The sequence below is a fragment of the Taeniopygia guttata genome, chromosome 14 (genome assembly GCF_048771995.1).
Source record: "Taeniopygia guttata chromosome 14, bTaeGut7.mat, whole genome shotgun sequence".
Classification (NCBI taxonomy): Eukaryota; Metazoa; Chordata; class Aves; order Passeriformes; family Estrildidae; genus Taeniopygia; species Taeniopygia guttata.
In genome coordinates this window covers 15736733-15758756 of record NC_133039.1, presented here as the reverse complement: position 1 = coordinate 15758756, position 22024 = coordinate 15736733, and the positions used below count along the sequence as shown (strand labels likewise).

At 54.2% G+C, this 22024-nt stretch overlaps 1 protein-coding gene across 2 annotated transcripts in view; it reads right to left on the bottom strand.

The window, feature by feature from the left end:
• Window positions 1-3070: 3070 nt before the first annotated feature.
• The window catches only part of NTN3 (netrin 3), a 32523-nt gene continuing 13569 nt past the window's right edge, over window positions 3071-22024 (bottom strand). For both annotated transcript variants that reach the window (XM_030284850.4, XM_030284849.4), the window contains 5 exons: window positions 18695-18883; window positions 12814-12963; window positions 11819-11872; window positions 5016-5090; window positions 3071-4774 (listed from right to left, as the gene is read on the bottom strand). In XM_030284850.4, coding sequence (XP_030140710.1) covers window positions 4446-4774; window positions 5016-5090; window positions 11819-11872; window positions 12814-12963; window positions 18695-18883 — 797 coding nt within the window. In that variant the 3' untranslated portion in view covers window positions 3071-4445. The remainder of the gene's footprint in view (window positions 4775-5015; window positions 5091-11818; window positions 11873-12813; window positions 12964-18694; window positions 18884-22024) is intronic.

Genomic DNA, 22024 nt, shown 5'->3' with positions numbered 1-22024 from the left:
AAAGTGCCAAGTAAAACATCATGCTTGGGTAAGGAGTGATGGACAGAGTGTTGCAGTACCAAGGGCATGGGACAAAAGATGTGGCACTGGTTGGCTGGACAAGATGTGGTTGGTTGGACATGTCATCACACCTGAGGAGTGGCAGCAGGCCACAGCTGCCTACTACCATGTCCACAGGTGGCAAAGTATGACTTGTCCATGTTATTAACAATTAAAGCCTGAAGAATATGGGCTGGCAGAGCCACCATCGCTGCTCTCTGACAGCTGAAGCCACTACTAAGATCCACCTGGATCTGCATGGTAGCATGGACAGAAGTTGCTCTGTGTACCAGAGAGCATCAGGAGAACAAGGAGAGCAAGACCAGGTCAGACTATGACAGAGGTCATGCTGTGTAGGTCTTGTCACTTCTTGGAGGCTCAGCTCCTCACCAGGAAGAATATTCCCACACCCCAGCACTGAGCTGTGCCCTGTTGGCCAAGTAAAATGCGCTTTGCTGGATCCCATTTCACCTAAGGAACGTTGTTTTCCTGTCTGATGCAGTTAATTTTATTTATGTGGACTTCAGTTACCAAGAGCAAAGTGACGGAAAATACTCTACACAAACATCCATTTGTCAGGCTGGGGTTCAGCTGTTCAAACTCCTGTGATCTCTCGTGAGTGGAGCTGGCTAGACAATACAGAAAAAGACCATTGAGTTTTCTGTAGTATTCTCACATTTTGTGTCCTTCCTTGGCCAAATTCCGGGTTTTAATGAAAGATGTCTACTGGTGTTTTGAAATGAGAAAAATTTCAACCAGCTGCAAAATTCAGTCCCAAAGCAGGGGGGAAATTGCAAACTTGGCCTCTCTTTCCGCTGCCTTTGTGTCTCAAATATTTTGCCCTAGCTGAATACTGGGAAAAGACCTGTTAAATAAAAAAACATGGATGGAAATGTGCGTGGTGGTTTTGGCCCTTCCCACATGGGCCAGCATCCGCCGCCTGCAGCAGCCGGTCCCAGCACGGGGCTTCTTGGCACACTGAGCTCGGCCAGCTGCTGCAAGGGGAGGGGGATCTGCGCTCGAGGAACTGGGAGTGCACCAGGGCGCACCAAAGGCTTTGCTGAATTAATACTTTTTCCCTTGAAGAGCTATTTTGGGAAATATATGACTTTGTAGTGCCAAGCAGAGCTTGCACTGCAGTCTCTCTCTCTTGCCCTTGCAAAGCCCATAGCTGTTGGCTGCAGCCACCAGGTCTGTGTGACATATCCTGCTGCCACCTGAGCCCCCTGCCCTGTGTTACCCATGGACTCTGGCTGCTCCCAGTGGTGTAAAGCACTCCACACCACCAAAGGGGTGGACAGGGTTGGGTGGGTGCTGGTGGATGTGGAACTGCCCCTGGATTTGCAGCTCTCCACCAAAGGATGCCTATGCTGGTGTGTGTTCCAAGCCCAGCCTGCTCTATAGGGCAGGATGAGCAGCACCTCTGAGCAAATCCATGGTGCCTCTCCACTGCCCTTGGTGTCCTGGCACCAGCTGAAGGTGATCCAGCTACAGAGTCCCAGGTACAGCCAAACCGATGTGCAGGCCCCCGTTCCTGTGCCAGGCAGAGGGAGAGGAATAAGAAAGGTGAATTCTTGCTTTGGATATGGAGGTGACATAAGAAAGAGAAGTCAGGAAAACTCCTTCAGGGATCAGAATCAGTGAAGAGTGTCTTCCTCAGTCTAGACTCAGTGCAGAGTGTCTTCCACCAGTCCTTCAACCAGGATTTTAGGACATTCCTCAGCCAAAGGGAGAGAGAGAGAGAGAGGGAGAGAGCTCCTCTCCTCAGCACAGACCATGGGGTGGTGGTTCTGCTCTGGCATCTCTGATCTGACCCAGCAGGACACTGAGATGCCAGATGGGAGCCATCCTTCCTCAACAGATGGCAGAGGTGAAAGAAGAGGGAAGAACTGCTAGGAGGATAAATGGAGAACTCCAACCAGCAAAATCCTCAAAGAGTTTTAGGTACCCCACTTCAGTGGAGGAGAAATCAGGTCCCAAAGGAAACCCTGGAGTTCCCTGCCCTGGCGTCCCCTGAGAAGGCTGCGCCCAGTGTTTCTGAGGAACACAGACACATTGTGCCTCTCCTTGCTTGGAGAAACCATGTGCTGCTGAAGCCCTGCCCTGAGAAGTATCCATGCCCATGGAACAGAGGTGCTGCCCTGCTCCTGCTGGGCTGTGGCTGCTGAGAAGAGGTGGGGGGTCAGAGAACCCCCACACCCTATGGAGTGATGTCGGAGGATGATCCTGATCAAAGTCCTGTCCTTGCACTCCCAAAGGGTGTTCCACCACTGACTTCTGTGTTAGGACTCCTGCATTTGTCCAGAGAAGCTGTGGTTGTCCCATCCCTGGAAGTATCCAAAGCCAAGCTGGATGAGGCTTGGAACGATCTGGTCTAGTGGAAGGTGTCCCTGCCCATGGCGGGACTTGGAGGAAGGTGATCTCTGCGGTCCTTTCCAACCCAAACAATTCTGTGACTGTTGGGTGCATGGGGTTGGAGTGAGCCTGAGCCAAGGGCAAGTTTGGTGAAAGCAGCTGTGCAAGGAAGAGGAGAACTGGGTGGCCCAACTACATCAAGAGGCATCTCATGGCAGAGGCCAATAGTCTGTGACAATCCAAACAAGAGGAGCCAGGGATGGGAGGGTCCTCTCAGCTAAGAGAGAGGAGGGAAGACAGTCTGTGTAGGGAGAGGGGATAATATTAGCTCATCCAAGCTCAAGTGGTCCCACATACCCATTACCCCTCAGCTTCCAGCCTCCCCGCACCTCGGCCCATGCCCTTTGTAGGCACCCAGATACCCATGGGACCTGAACAATGGCACTGCAGGCCCTCCACAGCTCTGAAATGTCACTTCCAGCATCTCCAGCAGCTCCACCAATGTACCTGCATGTCCACACAGACATCCCCAGGGCCTAGATCCTCACTCCCCAAATTCCCTTGTCCTGAAACCCAACAGTGCCCCACTAGTCTCTTCAGCTGGAAGCTCCAGCACCACCCTGGGATGCTGAAGCCTAGAGGAACCACCCTGGAATGGGGAGTCCACACAAGTTGCTGTGGGCTGGAAAAGGTAAAGTTTAATGGAAGACCATGAGGCTACAACCCCTCACTGAGCCATTCAATAAGCAAGGCAAGGTTTCTGTGGAAATGAGTATCTATTGTCAGAATACCTATTATTACTATTTGTATTTATTAAGCCAAGACCACTACAATCTCAACATGGGAAGATACTGGTGTCTGTTTAACCAGAGACTAATACATGGTGAAGAAGATATAAAAGCCTAGAGGTGGATCAATGAAAACTTTTCTCTCTTCCTGTCACCTCTGCCTTGTGCATCTCCTTGGACAACGTTGGCCACAGCAATTCTTCCCAGGAGAGCACAGTCTGGCCAGGTCTGAAGATGCACACCAAGGCAGATGTCACCTGGTGTCATCTCAACAGAAACAGGTGGAATTATGTCAGTTGGTAGCAGGTGAGAATACAGGCACATAGACCTGGGTGGATGGATGATTATACATGATGGCTCCGGTCAGCCTGGCTACTCCAGCTCAGGTTCAGATGAGCAGATGGACATGGGAGGGGAAAATGGTGTGTCCAGGTCATTTTCACTGGGTTGTCTGGACTAGGCACCAGGACAGTGGCAACCAGGGGTTGCCAGGTCTGTCCCTTGTCCCCTTCTTCCCAGTGGACACAGTCCTGCCTGGTAGTGGCCACCAGCACACTGTCAGGGCCTGGCTTCTCCCTATGGCACTGCAGCACCGCACAGGTCCTGCCCCAGCTCGCAGCACTTGTCCGTGTGAGCCCATGGTCACCGGGGAATAAGGCCTTGTAAAAGTTCATTTGTCCTTTCTGGTGGAGGTTCTGGGCTGGACACTCTGCATCACTGGACAGTTTCCACTTCACCTGCCCACATATCAGAATGAGGGAGAGAAGACTCTGACCTCCTGTATCTCCTGGATGAGGAGAAAGGCAGAGAGAGGTCTGGCAGCAGCACATTTTCAGAGTGAGGAAGAATCATACCCTGGATGCTAGAGAAGGGAGAGGTATCAACTGAGATGTCAGCACTGGGCAGAAGACAACTGTGTTAAAAGGAATACAAAAGCCTTGAAAATGAACTCCAGAATGCCTGGAGCAGGACATCAATCCCCTTCAAGCACTTCTGGTGACAGGCACCCACAGGACCTCGCTCCACTTTGCTCCTCATTAAAGGTTTGTCATTACTGCATTATATTTAATACACACTTAGAGAAAAGGACTGACACGCACACCCACCCGTGCACACGCACACAACAGGAAACCATTGCCAAAATATACACTATAGACAAAGAGTCCAGTCACACTATATATATGTACAGAGTCTGTGGGCGCAGTCTGGCAGTGCCCAGCTGGGCTGGGGCTGGGCATGGGAGACAGGGTGGGTGCAAACCGCTCAGGGCTTCACACACTTGCCCTTCTTCTCCCGCCGCTGCAGTTTCCGAAGGCGGCGTGTCCAGGCATCCCGCCACTGGATGACCAGGCTGTTCTTGTCGGCCATCAGTCCAGGCCGGTCAGTGGAGTTTTCGCTGATCCCCATCACCAAGTACTTCTTGCTGATCTGGATCTTGGGGCACTTGCAGGACAGGTCTTTCAGGTGGATCCACAAAAAGTTATCACCGCGCTTGACCCGCTCGTCACGGCATTTGTAGACAGAGAGGATGTTGATGGTGAACTTGGCCCAGTTGGCCACCGTCTCCATCTCAAGGATGTTTACCTGGACCACTGAGGGAAAAAGGGAGAGGCATAGTGATGGGGGATGCTTTGCCTTGCTCCCCAAAGGACAGGAACTGCCCTTCCCCAGCAGTCCCACCTGCCTCATCCATTGCAACTTTGGGAGGGCTCATTTGGAGACCTCTCTCCATATGGAGTGTCCTCCAACCCCTGGATGCCTTCATCTGCCCCACCCACAGCCAGCCCTCATCTGCCTCTGGGCCAAAGCCCAGGGGAGGCTGAAGGTCCTTACCATAGTCCTTCTTGCAGTATTTCTTCATGTTAATCTTGTAGTTGCCCTTGGCTGGTTTGCAGTAGGAGTCACAGTCTGCGGCAGAAGAACAGTGGGTTGAGCACTGAGGGGTTTGAGGCCCGTGAGAACTCATCCCATCACATGGGAAGAGGGAGTGGGGTGGAGGGGACAGCAGCAAGACCCAGCCTGGCAGAAGGTGGCGGGTACTTCACTCCTCCTGAGCCAGGGCCTGAGCACTGCTGGACACAGGGGTCTGCTGAGTCCAGCTGCTCCCCTGGCACCTCAGAGGGGCCCGGGGCTCAAAGACCAGCACGAATGGCTGATGCCACACCAACTGGGAAGAGGAACCAGGTGGCCTTGGGTGCATTGAGCAGATTCTGTCACTTGTGGTGATGGTGTCCTGCAGGATAAGTCAGCACAGGGGTAGTGGAGGAAGCCTGGAGACTCCTTCCAGACACAGAAAGGGATGGATGGGAGGAATGCAGGTGAGGTGATAGTGGCTTCCATGGAGGGCTGGCAGGGACCATGGCCAAGGAGAGTCAACAGAACAGCTGTGACCCTGCAGTCCTGGGTGATGGAGGAAAAGAGGACTTGGCACCAGTCCCACAATCAGCCGCACAGGGGGCAGACCCAAAGGCAGGTGTGACACCAGACCAAGGGAGTCATGATCCTCAGAGTGATTCAGCTCTCAGGGGCCAGAGTGGTGGGAAGAACGCTCAGGGGATAGCCCCTCCAGGGACCTGTGGCAGGTTTCCACAAGTGGGGAGGGGACTCAGGCTGTGGGAAGGAGACAGGTGAGGGAAGTGGCCCTGGTCTACCACATCACTCCTGTTGCCTAGGCATCCCCTGCTCAGGCTGCTCCAGAGGGGCTGGGCAGGCCATCAGGCTGTCCTCCACCACCCTGTTGTCCCCCAAGGCTCCTGTCCTCCAGGAAGCTTTTTTCTGTGCATTTCTAAAGCCTCCAGATTTGCATCTCAAGCAGAGGGAGGTCAGGTAATGCCTCTTTCCTTCTCCCCAAAGCCTTTGATCCCAACAATTGCCCGAAGCAGCCCTGTTCGCCTTCTTTCTTTACCCTGCCATCTTCCTTTGAACATCTCAATTTATCTCTTTCCAAATAGCATGTTTTTTTCTGAGCCCATCCTTCTTCTTTTCTCTGCCTTTTGCAGGTTCTCCCTCTGGTTTGGCCCCGTGTCCCAGGACAGAGCCAGCAGCCTCTGAAACTGTCTTTGCGGGTTGCCACAGCGATCACTGGGGATGGAGGTAAAGCTGTGGGGGAAGATGGGGAATAACAGAGCACTGTGCCAAGGGGAGGCGGAGAAATGAGGAAAGAAGAAGCCCAGGAGCACAAACTCACCCTGGGTTCTGCAGTTCTCCTCTCTGCTCAGCTCCTTTTTATCTGGGACTTCATGCCACCTGTTCTAAATTTGCCAGTGATAGAAGCAATGCAGCGTGAAGCTAATTCTTGGCAGAGGGGGACAAGCTCTGATTCTCAGTTTAGCCCCCCATGCTGCCACACTGCCCCTCTGCCCGGGCTGGCAGAGCTGCCTTGGCCCTGCTGCTTCCCCTGAAAGAGCTGAGGTGGCTACAGAGGGGCCTTGGGGCCTCTCCATATAGGGGGTGGGCTGTGCTGGAGTGCTTGGCAGTGGCGCTGAAGGTGCCCTCACCCACTGCATCCCTGGGATGCGCTACAGCCTCAGCCTGCTGTGTTCTCTGGGATACACTACAGCCCCATCCCAGACCCCACAGCACCCCTGAGACAGGCCACAGGTCCAACCTGACACACCACTCCTCCCTTTCCTGCTCCATGAAAGGAACTCTAGGGAGAGCCTCCCATCTTATTTTGGGGAGTGCCCGTCAGGACAGGAGCCCCTTTCCTCCTCAGGCAAAGGGGCACAGAAACCATCCTGCCCCTGGCACCAGCTGCCACAGGCCTGCCCATGGACACCAGGCAACGTGGGGAGGAGGGTGCACGGCCTGGGCTGGGATGATGGGTGCTGGGCTAGTGGAGTGTGGGGTGATGTGTGCTGGGAGGAGGCTGTGGGGCAGACTCAGCCAACACACCACCCTCTTCCCTTGGCAATGGGGATGAAAGAAAAGCAGAAAAAAATCCTGTAACTGTCCTGGGCTCATGATTAACAGCATAACACTATGATTCAAAGGAGTCAGAAAATGGTGTTGGGAATTACCAATTTAGTATTAGTTTAGGGATTTTTTTTAACCACGGCTTTGTGCTGTGGAGGAACATTTCTCAAATGTAGAATCAATTCCTGCTCCGCTTATCTAAGAAACTTGGGAAGAAAAAAAAAAAGTCCAAATAACTGGAAACATTTCCTTTCCTTAGCCCTGAGAACATGGCCTCCTCCATCACTGGGTGTGGGGCAGACATGGGTACTGTGGCTGGAAAGTGGCAAGGGATGTCAGGGCAGAAGGATTCTGCCCCAGACTGTCTCTCCCTGAGCATCCTGTTCTGTTCCTGCAGGGTTTTGCCATGGGAGGTCTCTGCTCGGGAGCCACCCAGTCCCGATCACAACACAGCTGTGGAGCATGGATCATCCTCCCTGGGATGCTGAGTGCCTGATGGGGCTGCTCCCACAGACAGGCCCTGAGAGCCCGTGGCTTTACACATTCCATAGGGCAGTGTGGAGAAGAGCTTTTTTAGCTGCCTTTCTGCTGGGTCTGTGCAGCTGGATTGGGCAGCCAAGCCCCACAGAAGGGCTGGGGGTCAGCAGAGACCTGACACAGCCCATGGCATGAAAGTGCACCCACAAACCCTGAAATGTTTCTGCATTCCAGGATATGCTACAGCCCCATCCTGGCCCTAATGCATGCCTGGGACAAGTTACAGAGCAATCTCTGAGACTGAGACATCACTGTGATGGGTTACAGCCCCATCCCTGACACTGCTGCCTCCCTAGGATTCACTACAGCTCCATCCCAGACACAAATGTATCCTTGGGACATGCTACAGCCTCGGCTCTAACACTGCTGCATTCCTGGGAGATGCTACAGGTGCAGAGTGGGAGGAGGCAGCTGAAAACCAGAGCCACTGGCCTGGCGTGGGCATTCCCCATCCCTGTGGGGGAGCGTGTGTGTGAGAGGTGGCAGGTTTGTACATCTGGTTTACTTCTCCTCTCCTTGAAAAAAAGGAATATTTTGTTTTCAGGGAGATGTAACTTAATCAGGTGCTATGGCTGCAAATCGTTTACTGCTTACTTTGAATTCCATTAAAGCCCTGTTTTGCACTCCACTAGTTTTGTTAATTCTGCTAATGGGGAACGTGGATTTTATTTTTTTTTTCGCTAAGTGGAAATGGAAAATATTTTAAGATTATAATAATAAAAATTATGAGAAGTGGACCCAGGACATTTCATCACCAAGACAGTCAGTTGCTCAGGCACAGACATCAAAGCTGGACCTCAAAGGCTTTGGAAAATTGGAAACGCAATAGAAAGTTAGGAAAAGTGATGCAGAAGATGGCAATGTCAGTGAAAAGCCTGGACACACCCAGGGACTGAACCCCAGCAGGGAGGAGGATGGGGAGAGGGGTGGGAAGCCCAGCACCTGAGCATGGCAGCCCTGAACAATGTCCCCCTGTTCCTGAAGCCAGCACCTGCTGCCAGAGGCAGGGCAGGAGGCGGGGAAATGGGGGGAGAAGGGGCTTGGAGGCTGCCTGAGGTGCTGAGGGCCCCTTGGGGAGTGTCCTGCTCAGGGACAGCTGGGGGCTCCTGGGGCAGAGGGATGTAGGCAGAGGGGCATCAGGGAGCAGGCAGGGTGTGGGTAGAAAGGGCCATGGCTGGCAGCCCTGCTTGCAGGACAAGCACACCAGGTTCAGGTAACCCTGGCAGTGCAGCCAGGGCAGCATCACCCCCATCTCTGATCCCACCAGTGAAGGAGCAGCAGGACCCCCTCTGGGTCCCCTGATCCTCCAGTGGCACTGACTCTGGGCAGAGGCAGCTACATTGCATTAAGGATATTTGAGCTAGAAGCCAGAAATCTTAAACCAACAAACCCACAGATAAACTGGATGCAGTTTGAGGCGGACCCACTCCGCTAAAACAGAGTAAACAACACAGCTCTCCGCCAGTGCTGTTTATTTTTGTGCAGCTGAACAGCTCAGACATCATTGTGAGACTGTTCCTATTTATAAAGCACTGGAGGAGAGTCACCTTGATTAACTCTGCTCCACGCAGCACTCTCTGCTGGCAATAAAACTGGCCAAATCCCTCCCTCTGTCCCCCCATTTTTTTCCTTTTCCCAAAGCCTGATGTTCCCAGCGCTCTCCTCACAGCTGGCACGGTGGGCAGGGCAGGCAGGAGCAGAGGTGCTGGTGGTTTGCCCTGTCCCATGCAGCTTCCCCCAGCAGCCATACCATCCCCTCAGCTCAGCATCTTCCCACTGGGCAGGATGTGCACTCCAGGTCTCATCGCTCCCCCTCTGTCACAGTGAGGAGTTAAACCTCTGCCAGATCCAGGCAGGGATGCTCCTCACTGTCCTGAAAACAGCCCCTCTTTTGCAGAGCCTCAAGGGGCAGGGCTGTGAGGGCTTAGCAGTGCCCATAGGTGCTGGGTGGGGTGCCAGGCTGTGCAGAGCTCCCAGGCTCTGCACTACTCCTTGGGGTCCACGTGTGCTAAGCCAGCACTGCTCTGCAAGGAGCTACAGGTTCCTCCTTGTGCATCTCCCCTCTCCATCCCCATCCACACACTTTACTCCTGCCAGAGGAACACAGAATCATTAAGGTTGGAAAAGGCCTCCAAGATCATTGAGTCCAACCTTGAACCAAATACCACCATGCCCACTAAATCACATTGCAAAGGGACACATCTGCTTGCTGTTTGAACACTTTCAGGGATGGTGACTCCACCACTGTCCTGGGCAGCCTGGTTCACTGCCTGACAACCCTTGCAGGGAAGAAATTTTCCCTGATGTCCAACCTGAATCCCCTCTGGCACAATTGAGGCTGTTTCCTCTTGTTCTATGATTTGTTCCCTGGGAGCAGAGCCTGACCTCCCCCTGGCTGACCCCTCCTGTCAGGGAGTTGTAGAGAGAGAAGAGGTCCCCTCTGAGCCTTCTTTTCTCCAACCTGTGCCCCTCCATTTCCTTCAGCTATTCCTCATCAGACTTGTGCTCCAGACTCTTCCCAAGCTCCTTTCCCTTCTCTAGACACACTCCAGCCCCTCAGTGTCTGCCTTGTTGTGAGGGGCCAAAAATTCCATCTCTTCAACACATCTCGTCCCTGGCTCTCTCCCACAGCCAGCGAGTTCATCACGGGGCTGCAGTGGCCATCCTGGAAAACGTTCCCAGCGGGCTGGAGAACACATCCCAGGCACACACCAGCCTGGGAAGAGGCTATTGGCATTTTCCACTGCCAAGGCAAGGTGGTCAGGGTAAGGAGAGCTGGGGAGATGGATACAAACAGAGCACTGGCTCTCCAAGAAAGGAGTAGGCCTCCTTGGGATAGATGTACTCCAAACAGGGGACAGGAAAGTTGCTCATTAAAAATGGGTTGGGGAGCTGCTGTCTTCACCGGAGCATGTGCCACGGCTTGGAGGGGAGGATTGTTTGGGATGTCTATTCCAACACAATGGAATGCAGGGGAAGACCAGGCTCTTGGGGACAGCAGGAAGAGGGGTGGCCCAAGGAAGGAAGAGGCTGCTTCTTTCCCAGCTTCTCCCCCTCCACCTGGCTTGAAATCCCTACCGGGGACAGACCTGGGATGGCTGGGAACAGCGGCACTGCAGTGCTGAGCGGACTGCAGAAGGAAGAGGAGGGAAGGAGGAAAGCCCTGCTACAGCCCTCTTTACCCTGCTGGGTGCATCCTGCAGCACTGGAGGGCTCAGCATGGTGGCACTGGCTCCAGGGGCTGGCACAGCACTGCTTGGTGCCACTGGGATGTGCCCCACGGTAGGAGCTCAGGTCACTTTGTGGGACCTTGGTCCCTGGCCTGGCTGGAAGAAGGACCCTAATCCATCAGCGCAGGTGCATCCATGCACCCACCCAGCAGTGCCCAGCTCCAGCCAAGCCTCTGCAGGAGCAGAAGTGAACCTGCAGCTTATACTGAGATGCCAACCTTCGCACTCCAGTCTGGGGAACCAGGGCAGCTCTTGTGGAGCCCTGAGGACCATGGTAGCAATGCCTCCCTAGCCTGTGCAAGGCCTGCAGTCTGTCAATGGAGCTGTCACCTCTCTCTGGGTGACCACAGCAGTGACACTGGTCCCTCTGTGGTCCAGTTACCCATGATCCCATCACCCTGTACAGCCAGGAAAAGCAGCTCGTACCCAGACCCTTCTCTCCTGCAGACCTGGATGAGCTGAGCACCACGTCACCCATGTCCCAGGGGAGACCTGGCAGCCTGTGCCTCAGCACAGGGGCCCTGCAGCCTGCCTGAGACCTGCCAGACCTCCCCTGCCCCAGCACTCCCAGAGAGCTGGGGTCCTGCAGAGGCCAAGGACACTCAGGAGAAACCTCTTGCACTGCCACTGACAAAAGGAGGTTAAGCAAAGCCAGCTCCCAAGCACCCACTGGTGCCATATGTCACAATCCCTGTCTTAACCTGCTAAGGGTTGGCAAGGCTTTTTCCTGAAAAAGTCCATCAGTCTTAGTCAGTTCCTTTCAAGAAATACACAAGATTTTAAATCTCAGTCACATCTTTCACCAAAACATTTTACCATTAACTTTTCACCAAATGGTTTGGTAGAGCTCAGCCCTCCTCTGTGCTGGGCCAGGGAGAGGGAAGGCGGGATCTGCCCCTAGGTCTCTGGGCAGGGCTGAGGTCATGGACTCGGCCAGGAACATGGAGCACTTACCTGCAGGTGCCTCTGTGCTAGTGACCAGGGAGGTGGGGTTGATGGCAGGAATCTCTGGAAAAGAAAGGGAGAGGTTATCTTAAGGATGAGATCTGCAGCTCTGGGGGTGACAACTGGGCAAAAGCCCTCTGAAAATGGGCCACAAAGAGATTTTGTTGGTTGGTCGCAAATGAGAGATAGCTGATGGGATGAATCTGACCTGACCATTGCAGACCATTGAATAGACCTGGAGATGCACAAACTGAGCTCAGTAAATTAGGCCAAGCTGCAATTCTGCAATCCCCAAGGGCACTAAGCAGTTGTGTGAGGATGTGTGCGCCAGGGATGGATGCTTCCCGGGTGAACTGACTTTGGACATCAGATGGGTGCTTGGTGGATCTCAGCACACCTCAGGCTGCCCAGCACGGGGATAAATGTGGGGAAAGATAACACTTTCTCAGGACTCTTGGCAGCAAAACGGGGGGGAACTTCTTTCCTAAGCTCAAATTTGGGGAAGAAATGAGAGAGAGGAGCCAGCTCCACCAGTAACCTGCACTGCCACTGCTCCAGCAGCCCAGCAAAAGCTGCAGGGTGGGAAGTTGTCCCTCTGCCACTTGGGTCAAATTCAAACCCACTGTGACAATAAACACAGTTTTATGCTGACTGTAGGCTCTGGCCTTGCCCCAGAAGTGACCACATTCAGGGCTCAGCTGGGTGAGGAGGACACGTGCTGTACCAAGGATGGGATCCAGCAGAGCTGTTTCAGCCACCTGGAAGCACTGACCCAAGGGATCATCCAGAGCCTCCTGCACTGGGGCAGGTGAAGCCCATGTTACTCCAGAAAGTGATTAGAGAGTCCCACTTGATTGCTTCCTAGAGAACATCCATAAGGACAAACAGCCTCGTGTCTGAGCCTCCCACCCACCACAAACCATCCAAGGTCAGTGGGGGACCAAGGGGCATCCCCTGGTGCCTGTGGGGGTCCCTGAGTGCAGGACAAGGTGTGGGGCACTCACTGATGCAGGGGGCCACTGGCGAGCGGCTCTGCTGGTAGCCCTTGGCACAGCGGTTGCAGGTGAGGCCGGTCACGCCGTCCTTGCATGGGCACTGCCCCGTGGTCTGGTTGCAGGTCTTGCCGGCTGCACCAACTGGGTGGCAGTCACAAGCTGGGTGGGAGAGAGAGAAATGGTTATCTGAGAGGGGAGGCACAACACAAACCCCAAACTGTACCCCAGGTGCAGTCCCAGAACGATGAAGAGGAGGGGGACCCCTCCAGAGCACCACTGGAAATCAGCTGCTGGGGCTGGCACAGCACAGACCCAGCTGGTCCCATGGGTCCGGACCAAGCGTGGCCCCACACGCCGTGATCAGCACAGGCAGAAGGGTGAGTGGACAAAGGGAGTGGCCAGGGTATGGCCTTGCTGGCAGGGATGCTCAGGAGGAACACCTGGAGCCTCTGCAATTCCCACAGGTGTCTGTAGCCACCAGCTCTCATTTAAGATCTTCCCCCCACCTCAACTCCAGGGAGATGTTCCTGGCACAGCAGTAAAAAACATTTTCTCCACTTGCTCCCCTACCTCTGAGCTTTCAAGTCAACTGGAGCTGAACCAACACTGGGTTTTTACACAAACAACAAACCTTGTCTTGGTTTTAGAATGAAGCAGGTTTTCTCAATGTTTCCCAAGCTCATAAGCCTTGATGCCCCTCCTGACTCCTGGACACCCTGGGTAAAGGACAACTGCACACCTTTCTACCATAGTCTCTCTAGGGACAAGCCAGACCTGAGGTGGGTGAAAGCTGTCTTTGCTCTCAGAAGAATGCTCCATCACGTCACACTGGATGATGGACTCACTGAGGGATGTCTACATGGAGAGATGTGGGAAGGAGATGCTTGCTCAGAGGAGGACCTAACCATCTGCTTGCCTGGAGCTGGGCTGGCAGTGAGCTGGAGTAGGTTATCTTGGCTTCCATCAGTGTAAGAGTTGAACGTGATTTCAAAGCAAAACAAAAACATCACCCCCACCCGCCCCCACAGCCCCCTGATGTTACCGTTTCCCTAATTTTCACCAGATGGGACTGGTGGGAGCACCATGGCACTTGAGCCCCTCTCCTACACAGCAGAAACCAGAGCGAACAGCCTCTAATGGGGACCAGATGCTCCATCCTTATCAGATCTTGGCTAGGAGTAGAAGCGGACATCTTTCTGACAGGGATATTTTGGGGGCTCAGCTGTGATAATAAATGGCAGCGAGCAAGGGAGTCTTGGCATGACACAGGGCTGTTGGAAACACAGGGCCTTTCTTGGGCCCCAGTGGTCTGTTCCTGGTGTAAAGTTCATGGACAGACATAAATCTCAGCCCAATCAGGATCCAGTTCATCTAAGCTGATCTCTCTGCATGCGGTGGAAGGCAGATTTCAGTGACTCCGGATGTTTTACCCAGACTGGTAAGTAAGGCAGCTTTGCTCATGTTAAAGTGCACAACCAACCAGAGTCATCAGGGTATGAGCTTGGTCTCTTCCAGACCAATCTCTGCCCACGTGCCCCACCATAGTGGGATTTCCCCCAGTCTCACAAAAACACACAGTTCCTTCCCATTCCCACGGGATGAGTACCCCAGGCAAGAGTGCTTCCCCTGATGGGTCCCGCGGTGCAGCACGGTCCATCCCAGCTGCGGCTGTAGCATCTCCGTCCTTCCTCCTCCTGTGGAGGGGCTGGCTCAGAGAGCCTATCCCAGCCCCAGGGAAGGCAGGCCTGGGGGCACGGTGCAGCTCTGCACTGCTGCCCACACACCGAGCCCTGCTGCTCCCAGCCTCTGCCTGCCAGGATCTGGCCCACGGAGCTTGAATGGCGGATTAAGTCACTAGCTTGGAGCTTAACTCATCAAGCTGTGCTTGCCAGAAAGCATGTCTTGCACCTCATTTTGAGGGTATTTTTGCATCTTGAGGCTTAGCTGCTGCTGCTTCACCAGTTTTCATTGGAGAAAGGCTCACAGTTTACAGCTTTGTTTAAATTACTGAGTTTAATGCACAGCCATCCTTTATTTGACTTTTCAATTAGCACCATTGAATTAATCCTGAAGGTTGCTCTGCCTTTTCCATCCTCCCAGCTTTTCCATCCCACAGGGTCCAGCAGCGATGCTGGCAGTGGGAGGGAAGCACTCCTCGCTCACTGGCCAGTGGCCGAGGGCTCTGCTCAGTTCGACACAATCTGCAGCTGGTAATTTTGTGCCCATTTCAAGGATGCTGCATCCCAGCAGAGGCAAACTGTAGTTGAAGTTGAAGTTGTATATAGTTGAAGAGTTATTTAGTAACACATGCTGGGGTTTGTTTAAATAAGATGTAGTAGTTCCTGGCCTCTGGGTTACTGATTTGCCTCCTGAATATTAACCAAGCCATCTGAAGCCTGGTCTAGTGGAAGGTGTCCCTGCCTGTGGCAGAGGATTGGAACCAGATGATCTTCAAGGTCCCTTGCAACCCAAACCAGTCTGTGATTCTATGAGCATCTGCCTTCATTGCGATGCCCAGCCTCTGCCCTGGGCCAGCGCTGTGCCAGGTGCAAAAGCCTTTGTTCAAATCCACAGCACACCGTTCCCATCCACCTCCTCCATGCCTGCTCTCAACATCACTGAGACAATCCTCACCTTGCCTTTTTCCTGCAGGAGTGTAGATACCTGTGCTGCAGGTATGGGACATATCTTTGGAAAAAACAAATCCAAATTGTCTTGTCACACTTGTATGTATTTATATGCCTCTCTGGGAGCACCAGCTCTCCATTGCCAGCACCTGGGACCTTGCTCTTCTTCTAAGGAGCTCCCAATCCCAGCAGATCCACCTCCGCATAAGGGAGGGGTGGAAATGCTTTCTGCTTTACTGAAGGAGGGGCAGCCAAAGAAGCAGAAGCATCGGGGATTTTATTAACTCTGTTCTCCAAGAGACAGCAAGGAACTGTCTCCCCAGACCCAGGATACCACCTTTGCTGCCAGGTCCTCCTCAACATATGCACCATGGCAGGGGCCAGCCCTGTGCACATGTTCATCTGGCTTGGCTGAGCTTTGCAGGCCTTCCAAACCACAGGCAAACCCTGCCAGCCCTCCAGAAGCACATCCTCCGCCCAGCCTGGCAGAGGCTGTGCCCGTGGCTTGGCACAGGGAAAGAGGTTTGTCTGCCAGGGGGCACCTGTCCCACTCCTCTGCTCCTCCACAGCCCAGACACTGCTGGCTGCCATTTCTCCTGTACTGCAGCATCTGCACTCACCCCATCCCATCAAATCCTGGGATGCTTTGCCCACCCTGTCCCCTCCAGAGGAGCCACCTTGGATCAGATATACTTTCCATCATTGTAATGCTCACAATTACTGCCCTGTGAAGGTAGTGGAGCAAGACTCACAAACCAGCCAGGCACCCTCTGCCTCCCCCATTCCCTGCATGGAGAAGGGCTTGAGCCATAGCCAGGTAGGAAACACTGCACCTGCAGCTGCCCTGCTCCCACAAACCATGGTATATTCGGTAATCCTCCCTGGTCCCAGCCATATCCAGCTTGCTTTATTAGGTTTTGGCATTTTTTCTATTGTTGCTCTTTGCTAAGTGCTCTCTTTCTCATCTGGAGCAAAAACTGAGCTACTCAATGCCCAGGGAATGGGAATTGAGTGCTGGGGGCCCTGGAGAGGTGAATGCCTGCAGGGCATCCACTTTGCTTGGCATTGTATCAGTTTTGGAGCAAAAGTAGAAGGAGCCAGTCAGAGAATTACAGACTATCCCAAGCTAGAAGGGACCAAATATGATCATTGAATCCAGCTCCTGTCCCTGCACAGACACCCCAACAATCCCACCCTGGGCATCCCTGGCAGCGCTGTCCAAGCACTCCTGCAGCTCTGGCAGCCTCGGGGCTGTGCCCATTCCCTGGGGAGCCTGGGCAGTGCCAGCACCTCTGGGGGAAGAACCTTTCCTGATCTCCAGCCTAAACCTCCCTAATCCAAAGAAAAAGAGAAACTGTTCCCTGGGGAGGGCTGGGAGGTGAGATGCTGCCTCCAGCAGATGAAGGGTGAGGTGGAGGCAGCACAGCCACCCCGGTGCCTCTCAAGAGTTGGGGGAGAGACGGGGCTGCCTACCAACCCTCAGCACTTGACAGAATCCTCATGGAAAAGATAATTTTTCTACAGCTGCCCCAGTTTGGTTGTGCTGCAGCAGGAGCTGGGGGCTGCTGCCATCCATCCCTGGCCTCAGCAGAGCCAGCACCCCTCCTGGGAATGGGACACACTCTGGGACGCTGTGCCATAGACCACCAGGATGCATGCCTTGTCCTGCCTCCTCCTCTTCCTCTCTCCCAGTGTCTCCCGTGTGTCACCCTGAGGATGCTGGCCCCTGGCACAGCTTGGGACCTGGCTGACACCTGACACAATCTTCATCAATGGTGTGGTGCCAGGGGTTGCCATGCCCACAGCCACAACTGTGGCATGGCTTGGCCAAGGCCACAGGGTGGAAACCGCTTGTGGTCCCTGGGAACACGGGCTGTGAGGGCGATGTGTCAAGTCAGCTGCTTGGGTTGTTGAAAATGATTAGCTCAGTTTGCTAATGAGCCGGCTGCAGGTAGGGCTCCTCCTGCCAGTGCCCTCTCAGCCCTGCTCCCGCTGTGACACCGCACAAATGTGGGAAGTTTCTCCCTTCACTCCATCCTCTCATGCATTCCTGGCAGTAGCAAGGATGAGAAGAGGCACTGGCACAGACCAGGCAATGGAGGGATTTCCTTTATTATATCCCAGCCTGAATGAGCCAGACCTCCAACAGCACTAATGCACTTAACAGGGGAACCCCAAAAGTCAAATCCTTCAATTTGGGTCCACGCCCACAATGTTAGTGGTCCAAAACCAGCTCTAGTAATTCCTGAAGGCCCTACATAAACACATGAGCATCGTGTTCTTGCAGCAGTGAAGGGGCCTGGTGCCCCTGCAGCTGCAAAATGCAATCTGAGAGGGACACTGTACTCCCTTCCAGGGGGGACTCACAATCAAAGACAGAAAAACAAGGATCAGGGATGACTTCTCAGCCTCTGAACAGCCATGGGTGACTTTCTGCCCACCCATTTCTGTTCCAGTCTGGATCTCAACAGTCCTTGGGGACAGGCAGGGTGTTTTCTTATCTCAAATTCTTTGGTGAAACTATTGCTTTGAAAAGGCTCCATAGACAGGCTGAGCAGGGAGAGGGAAGAGGAACCAGACAGGCTTGGCCAGGAGTTAAGAGGAGGGAGAGGAGAGGTACAGGTCCCATGATGTTTGGCACAGGCTAGGGACCTTGAGAGGTCAAACTGCAGTTTGATGGTTTGGAGCCATTGTGGCTCCTGGCCAGCTCAAGGCCGGTTACCAGGAGCCACGGCGTTCGGCGTCTCCCCAAAAACAGATCCCAAGAGCCATCCCACAGCTGAAAAACACAATGTGGGGTCCAGCCGCACAGTCCACCTGGGAGATGTGACTTTCACCAGCATCCCCAGCCCTCCAGAGCCGGGAAACCATACTCCAAGCATGTCTATATCCCAGACAATGTCCATATCAGAGACAGGTTTTCAGCACATTTAGTCATGTCTGCTTCAGCACCTCCCCAGCATCTCTCCAAATACTGACCAATGGAGATAGCAACTGCAAACACACCAGAACCCTCCCAGGCTCCTGGCAACCTGCTCTCTCCCTTCCTATAATCCTCCTCCACCTCGAGTTGATACCAAGCTCAAAGTGCAATTCCTGCCTGATGCCCTTGGGGTGGTAGAGGAGACCAGGGAGGTGGTGGCTGGAGCTGACCTGCAGCTGCCAAAGTGAGCAGAAGGACACCCCAAGGATGGGAAGGGAGAGCAAGGAGAGCAAGAGAGATTCAGTCACTCATCTGCACCCACGGAGCCCCTCCAGCTTACCCTTGCAGGCTTTGCGGTCAGTGATGGCCTTGCTGAGGTCGCGGTAGAAGCCCTCCTTGCAGTAGTGGCAGTGCCTGCCCGCCGTGTTGTGCCGGCAGTTGAGGCACACGCCGCCGCTCTTGCGCCCCGACAGCTTGAACAGCTCCATGTTGAAGCGGCAGCGCCGCGCGTGCAGGTTGCAGTTGCAGGCTGTGAGGGAAGGGGAGAGGATGAGGGCTGAAGGTGAAATTCAGGACCCTCTGGGTGGGCTGGAACTGCCCATGTGTCCCCCACTGCAGTGAGAGGCTGTGCTGGGACTGGGAGGGACACAGCACAGCACAGGCTGTCCCAGCGTGCCTTCCAGATGTGCAGCATCCGCCACCCTGTGGGGCTGCTGCCGTGAGGTCAGGACAGAGGAGGAAGGACACGTGTAGGAACTGGCACCGCTCGGCTGACGGCAAGCAAGTGTGGGATGGAGGGCTGCAGCTAGGCAGTTTGGCAGTGCCAGCTGGGCACTTGCAGCTCCATGGTCCCCCCTGCCCGTTCCCTGGCAGCCCACCCGGCCTTCCAGAAAGACCACCCACCTCATGCCAGGCTGTGTGACAGCCCTCCCCTGCAACCGAGCCCCCAGCTCTTTATATTTATGGCTCTATCTTGTATGCACGAGCCACACAGAGAGAAACCCATGCAGCAGCCCCTGTGTGCTCACGTCCCTGTGTGTGCATGCACAAACATGCACAAGCACACAAACATACCCATGAACATATGTGCACACAGACGTGCACCAAAATACCCCCAGAGCTGTACATGTGCCCACAGGCAGGCACGCACAGATGTGCACAGAAACATCTGCACACCCTTACATGTGGATGCAGAAATTAGCCCCAGGAAGCACACAGCCCTCCTGGGCGATTCCATGTGTGTGAGATAAAAAGGCAAAGCACTGCCTATTCCAACTTAACACTCTCACAAAAAGATAATGGGAACAAGATTTCCTTCGGCAAAACGTGGCACCCTGCTCCCCCAGCCCTGGCCCCCTCCCCGTGCTGGTAAACGGAGGCTGGGTGAGAGCTTTTCCAGGCTTACTGTGAAATTCATTAATGTGTCGGCCCAGATTTAACTGCCTGGGCCTGGCCTGGCGGCCGTGTGAAGTTGCCTCCCCGCAGCCGGCGGAGCTTCACCCCGCACAGATCAAACACCACCTGGCCTGCCCCGGTGCTCTGGCCACGGGCACGCTGCAGGGAGAAAGAGTAAACCCCAACTGCAAAAAAGAGTTTTTTGGAGGCTTGAGTAAAGCAGAAGGTTAGTGCCAGCACACTCAAACCTTGGCTGCCCCCAGAGCTCCCCTGAGTTATGAGATTAGTGAGAAATCACATGGCAGGCATCAAAATAACACCAGTGTGGCTGTAGGTACCTTCAGGGACTTGTTCCTTTTGACCTATTTTCTTTTTTCCTGGTGACAGTGGAAAATAGGGATTTTTAAGGCAAATTCTGGGTTGTGGTGTGCGGTGGGAAAGCAGCAAATACTGCCCAAGGCCCCGGGTAGCACAGGATGATGTTGAACAGGGGATGCTGACATTCAAACAGTCTTTGCCAGGGCTGGAAGAGACACAGTAAAGTATCCTGACAGCCAGGGTGCTCCTACAGTCTCCAGATAATGGGACAGAGACAAGACAAGGTGTTTTTTGCTACAGAACTGTGGCAAAGGAGCAATTTTTTGGGAGGAGAGGGGCCTTGTTTTCCCCTTGCAGCACTGAAAGGCAAGAGAGGTCATCCCAAAAGGCAGTTCTGAGTCCCTGTTGGAATGCCCCCACCATCCTCTGGGGAAGGAGAAAGGCTGGCAGCCCAGAGGGAAGGCAATGGGCAGTGGAGGAGGACTGCTGGGTAAATGATTTACTGCCCTCAGCGCAGGTTCCTCTCTGCCTCCAGTTTAATTGGTGACAGAGTAACTGGCAGGGCCTTCTCCTGGCATCATTGACCCTGGCACATCCTGATCTAGCCCAGGGCCACTTTTCCCTTGGAACAAGCTGCAGATCCTCTGATCATCCCATGAGCTAGGTTTGGGGAAGAAACCTCCCCTGGTAGCCCAGCATTATCCCCTCTCCTTCAGGCTGCCGCTCTGGGCCGGTGTTGGCAGCTGCCATGCTGGGATTCCAGAGCCAACAGGGGGACCTGGCTGGGCTTGGCCACCCTGGCTTGGGTGGCTGTCCCCACTCAGGGCTGTCAGGGTCACACCAGCACGTATGGCAATCCCCTCACCCCCTGGCGCAGCCACCCGGAGCTAATCAGGGCAGACAGGTCCCCCTCTTACCCAGCTAAATACTCTCACTGTTCCTCAGTACTGAGGCAGTTGTAAGCTCTGTCTGTCTCCCGTTAATCACTAATTAAGGGCTTGAATGTTCCCTGCTGTTTGGGGTATTAATAAGAATTTAATTGCGCAGTTTGGGGCTAATTACCCGGTAGCACACTTCCACCCTCGTACAGTATGCCCAATTAAACAATCATATGATCAATTAAACAATCACAAGATCTAATAATTTGCAATAATAGACTAATTAAACACTGACACCTTGCAATGGAGCAATCTTTTGTCTTCCTTTTGATGGTGTTTGAACCCCTTCCCAGGCCTTGGCCACCCCAAAACCTCTCCTCCTCCTCCAGGCTGCTGCAGATGTGGGAGCCTGGAATGACAGACAGCACGAGGCGATTTGGGACAGAGACTCTGGCAGGGGACAGGCAGTGCCACGCACCGAGGCACATGTGGGGCAGGCAGTGGAGCCCGCAGGGCAGGAGCGAGGCTCACCGCCCCTACAAATTCCCTGGGAATAATTAGGGAAGGCAGCCGGATCAGCGAAACCCTAGACCGGCTGCTGCTGCCAACCCGCAGCAGATTTGAGCTACGCCCCTGCTTTGGCTGGAGCAGAGCCTGGCTGGGACACAGGGCAGGATGAGGCTGCACCTCTCGGTTCCATGGCAGCTGAGACCAGAACAGCCTCTTTCCTCTCATCCACACTGCCCCTCCATCCTGGGGGAGGCGTTGGAGGAGAAGGGCTCACTCTGCTCCTGCCACGAAGCACCAGGAATCAGGAGAAACCCCCAAGGGGCTGTGAAAGACAAGACTCAGGCATTCCAGCCCCATCCTGGGAGGAGCAGGACTCAGGGTGGTCAGACAAGTGCAAATCTCTGCCGGGGTGGCTGCCTTCCCCTGCTCCAGATCCGCTGCGACTCGGGGTGGGTGTCCAGGCAGGGGTGGCAGGGGCATGCTGTCCGCCTGCCCTCACCCCAAAGCCAGTCACCTTCCCCCTCCTCTCCCCAGGAACGGACCACGGCTGGTGCTGCTGGGATCCCACT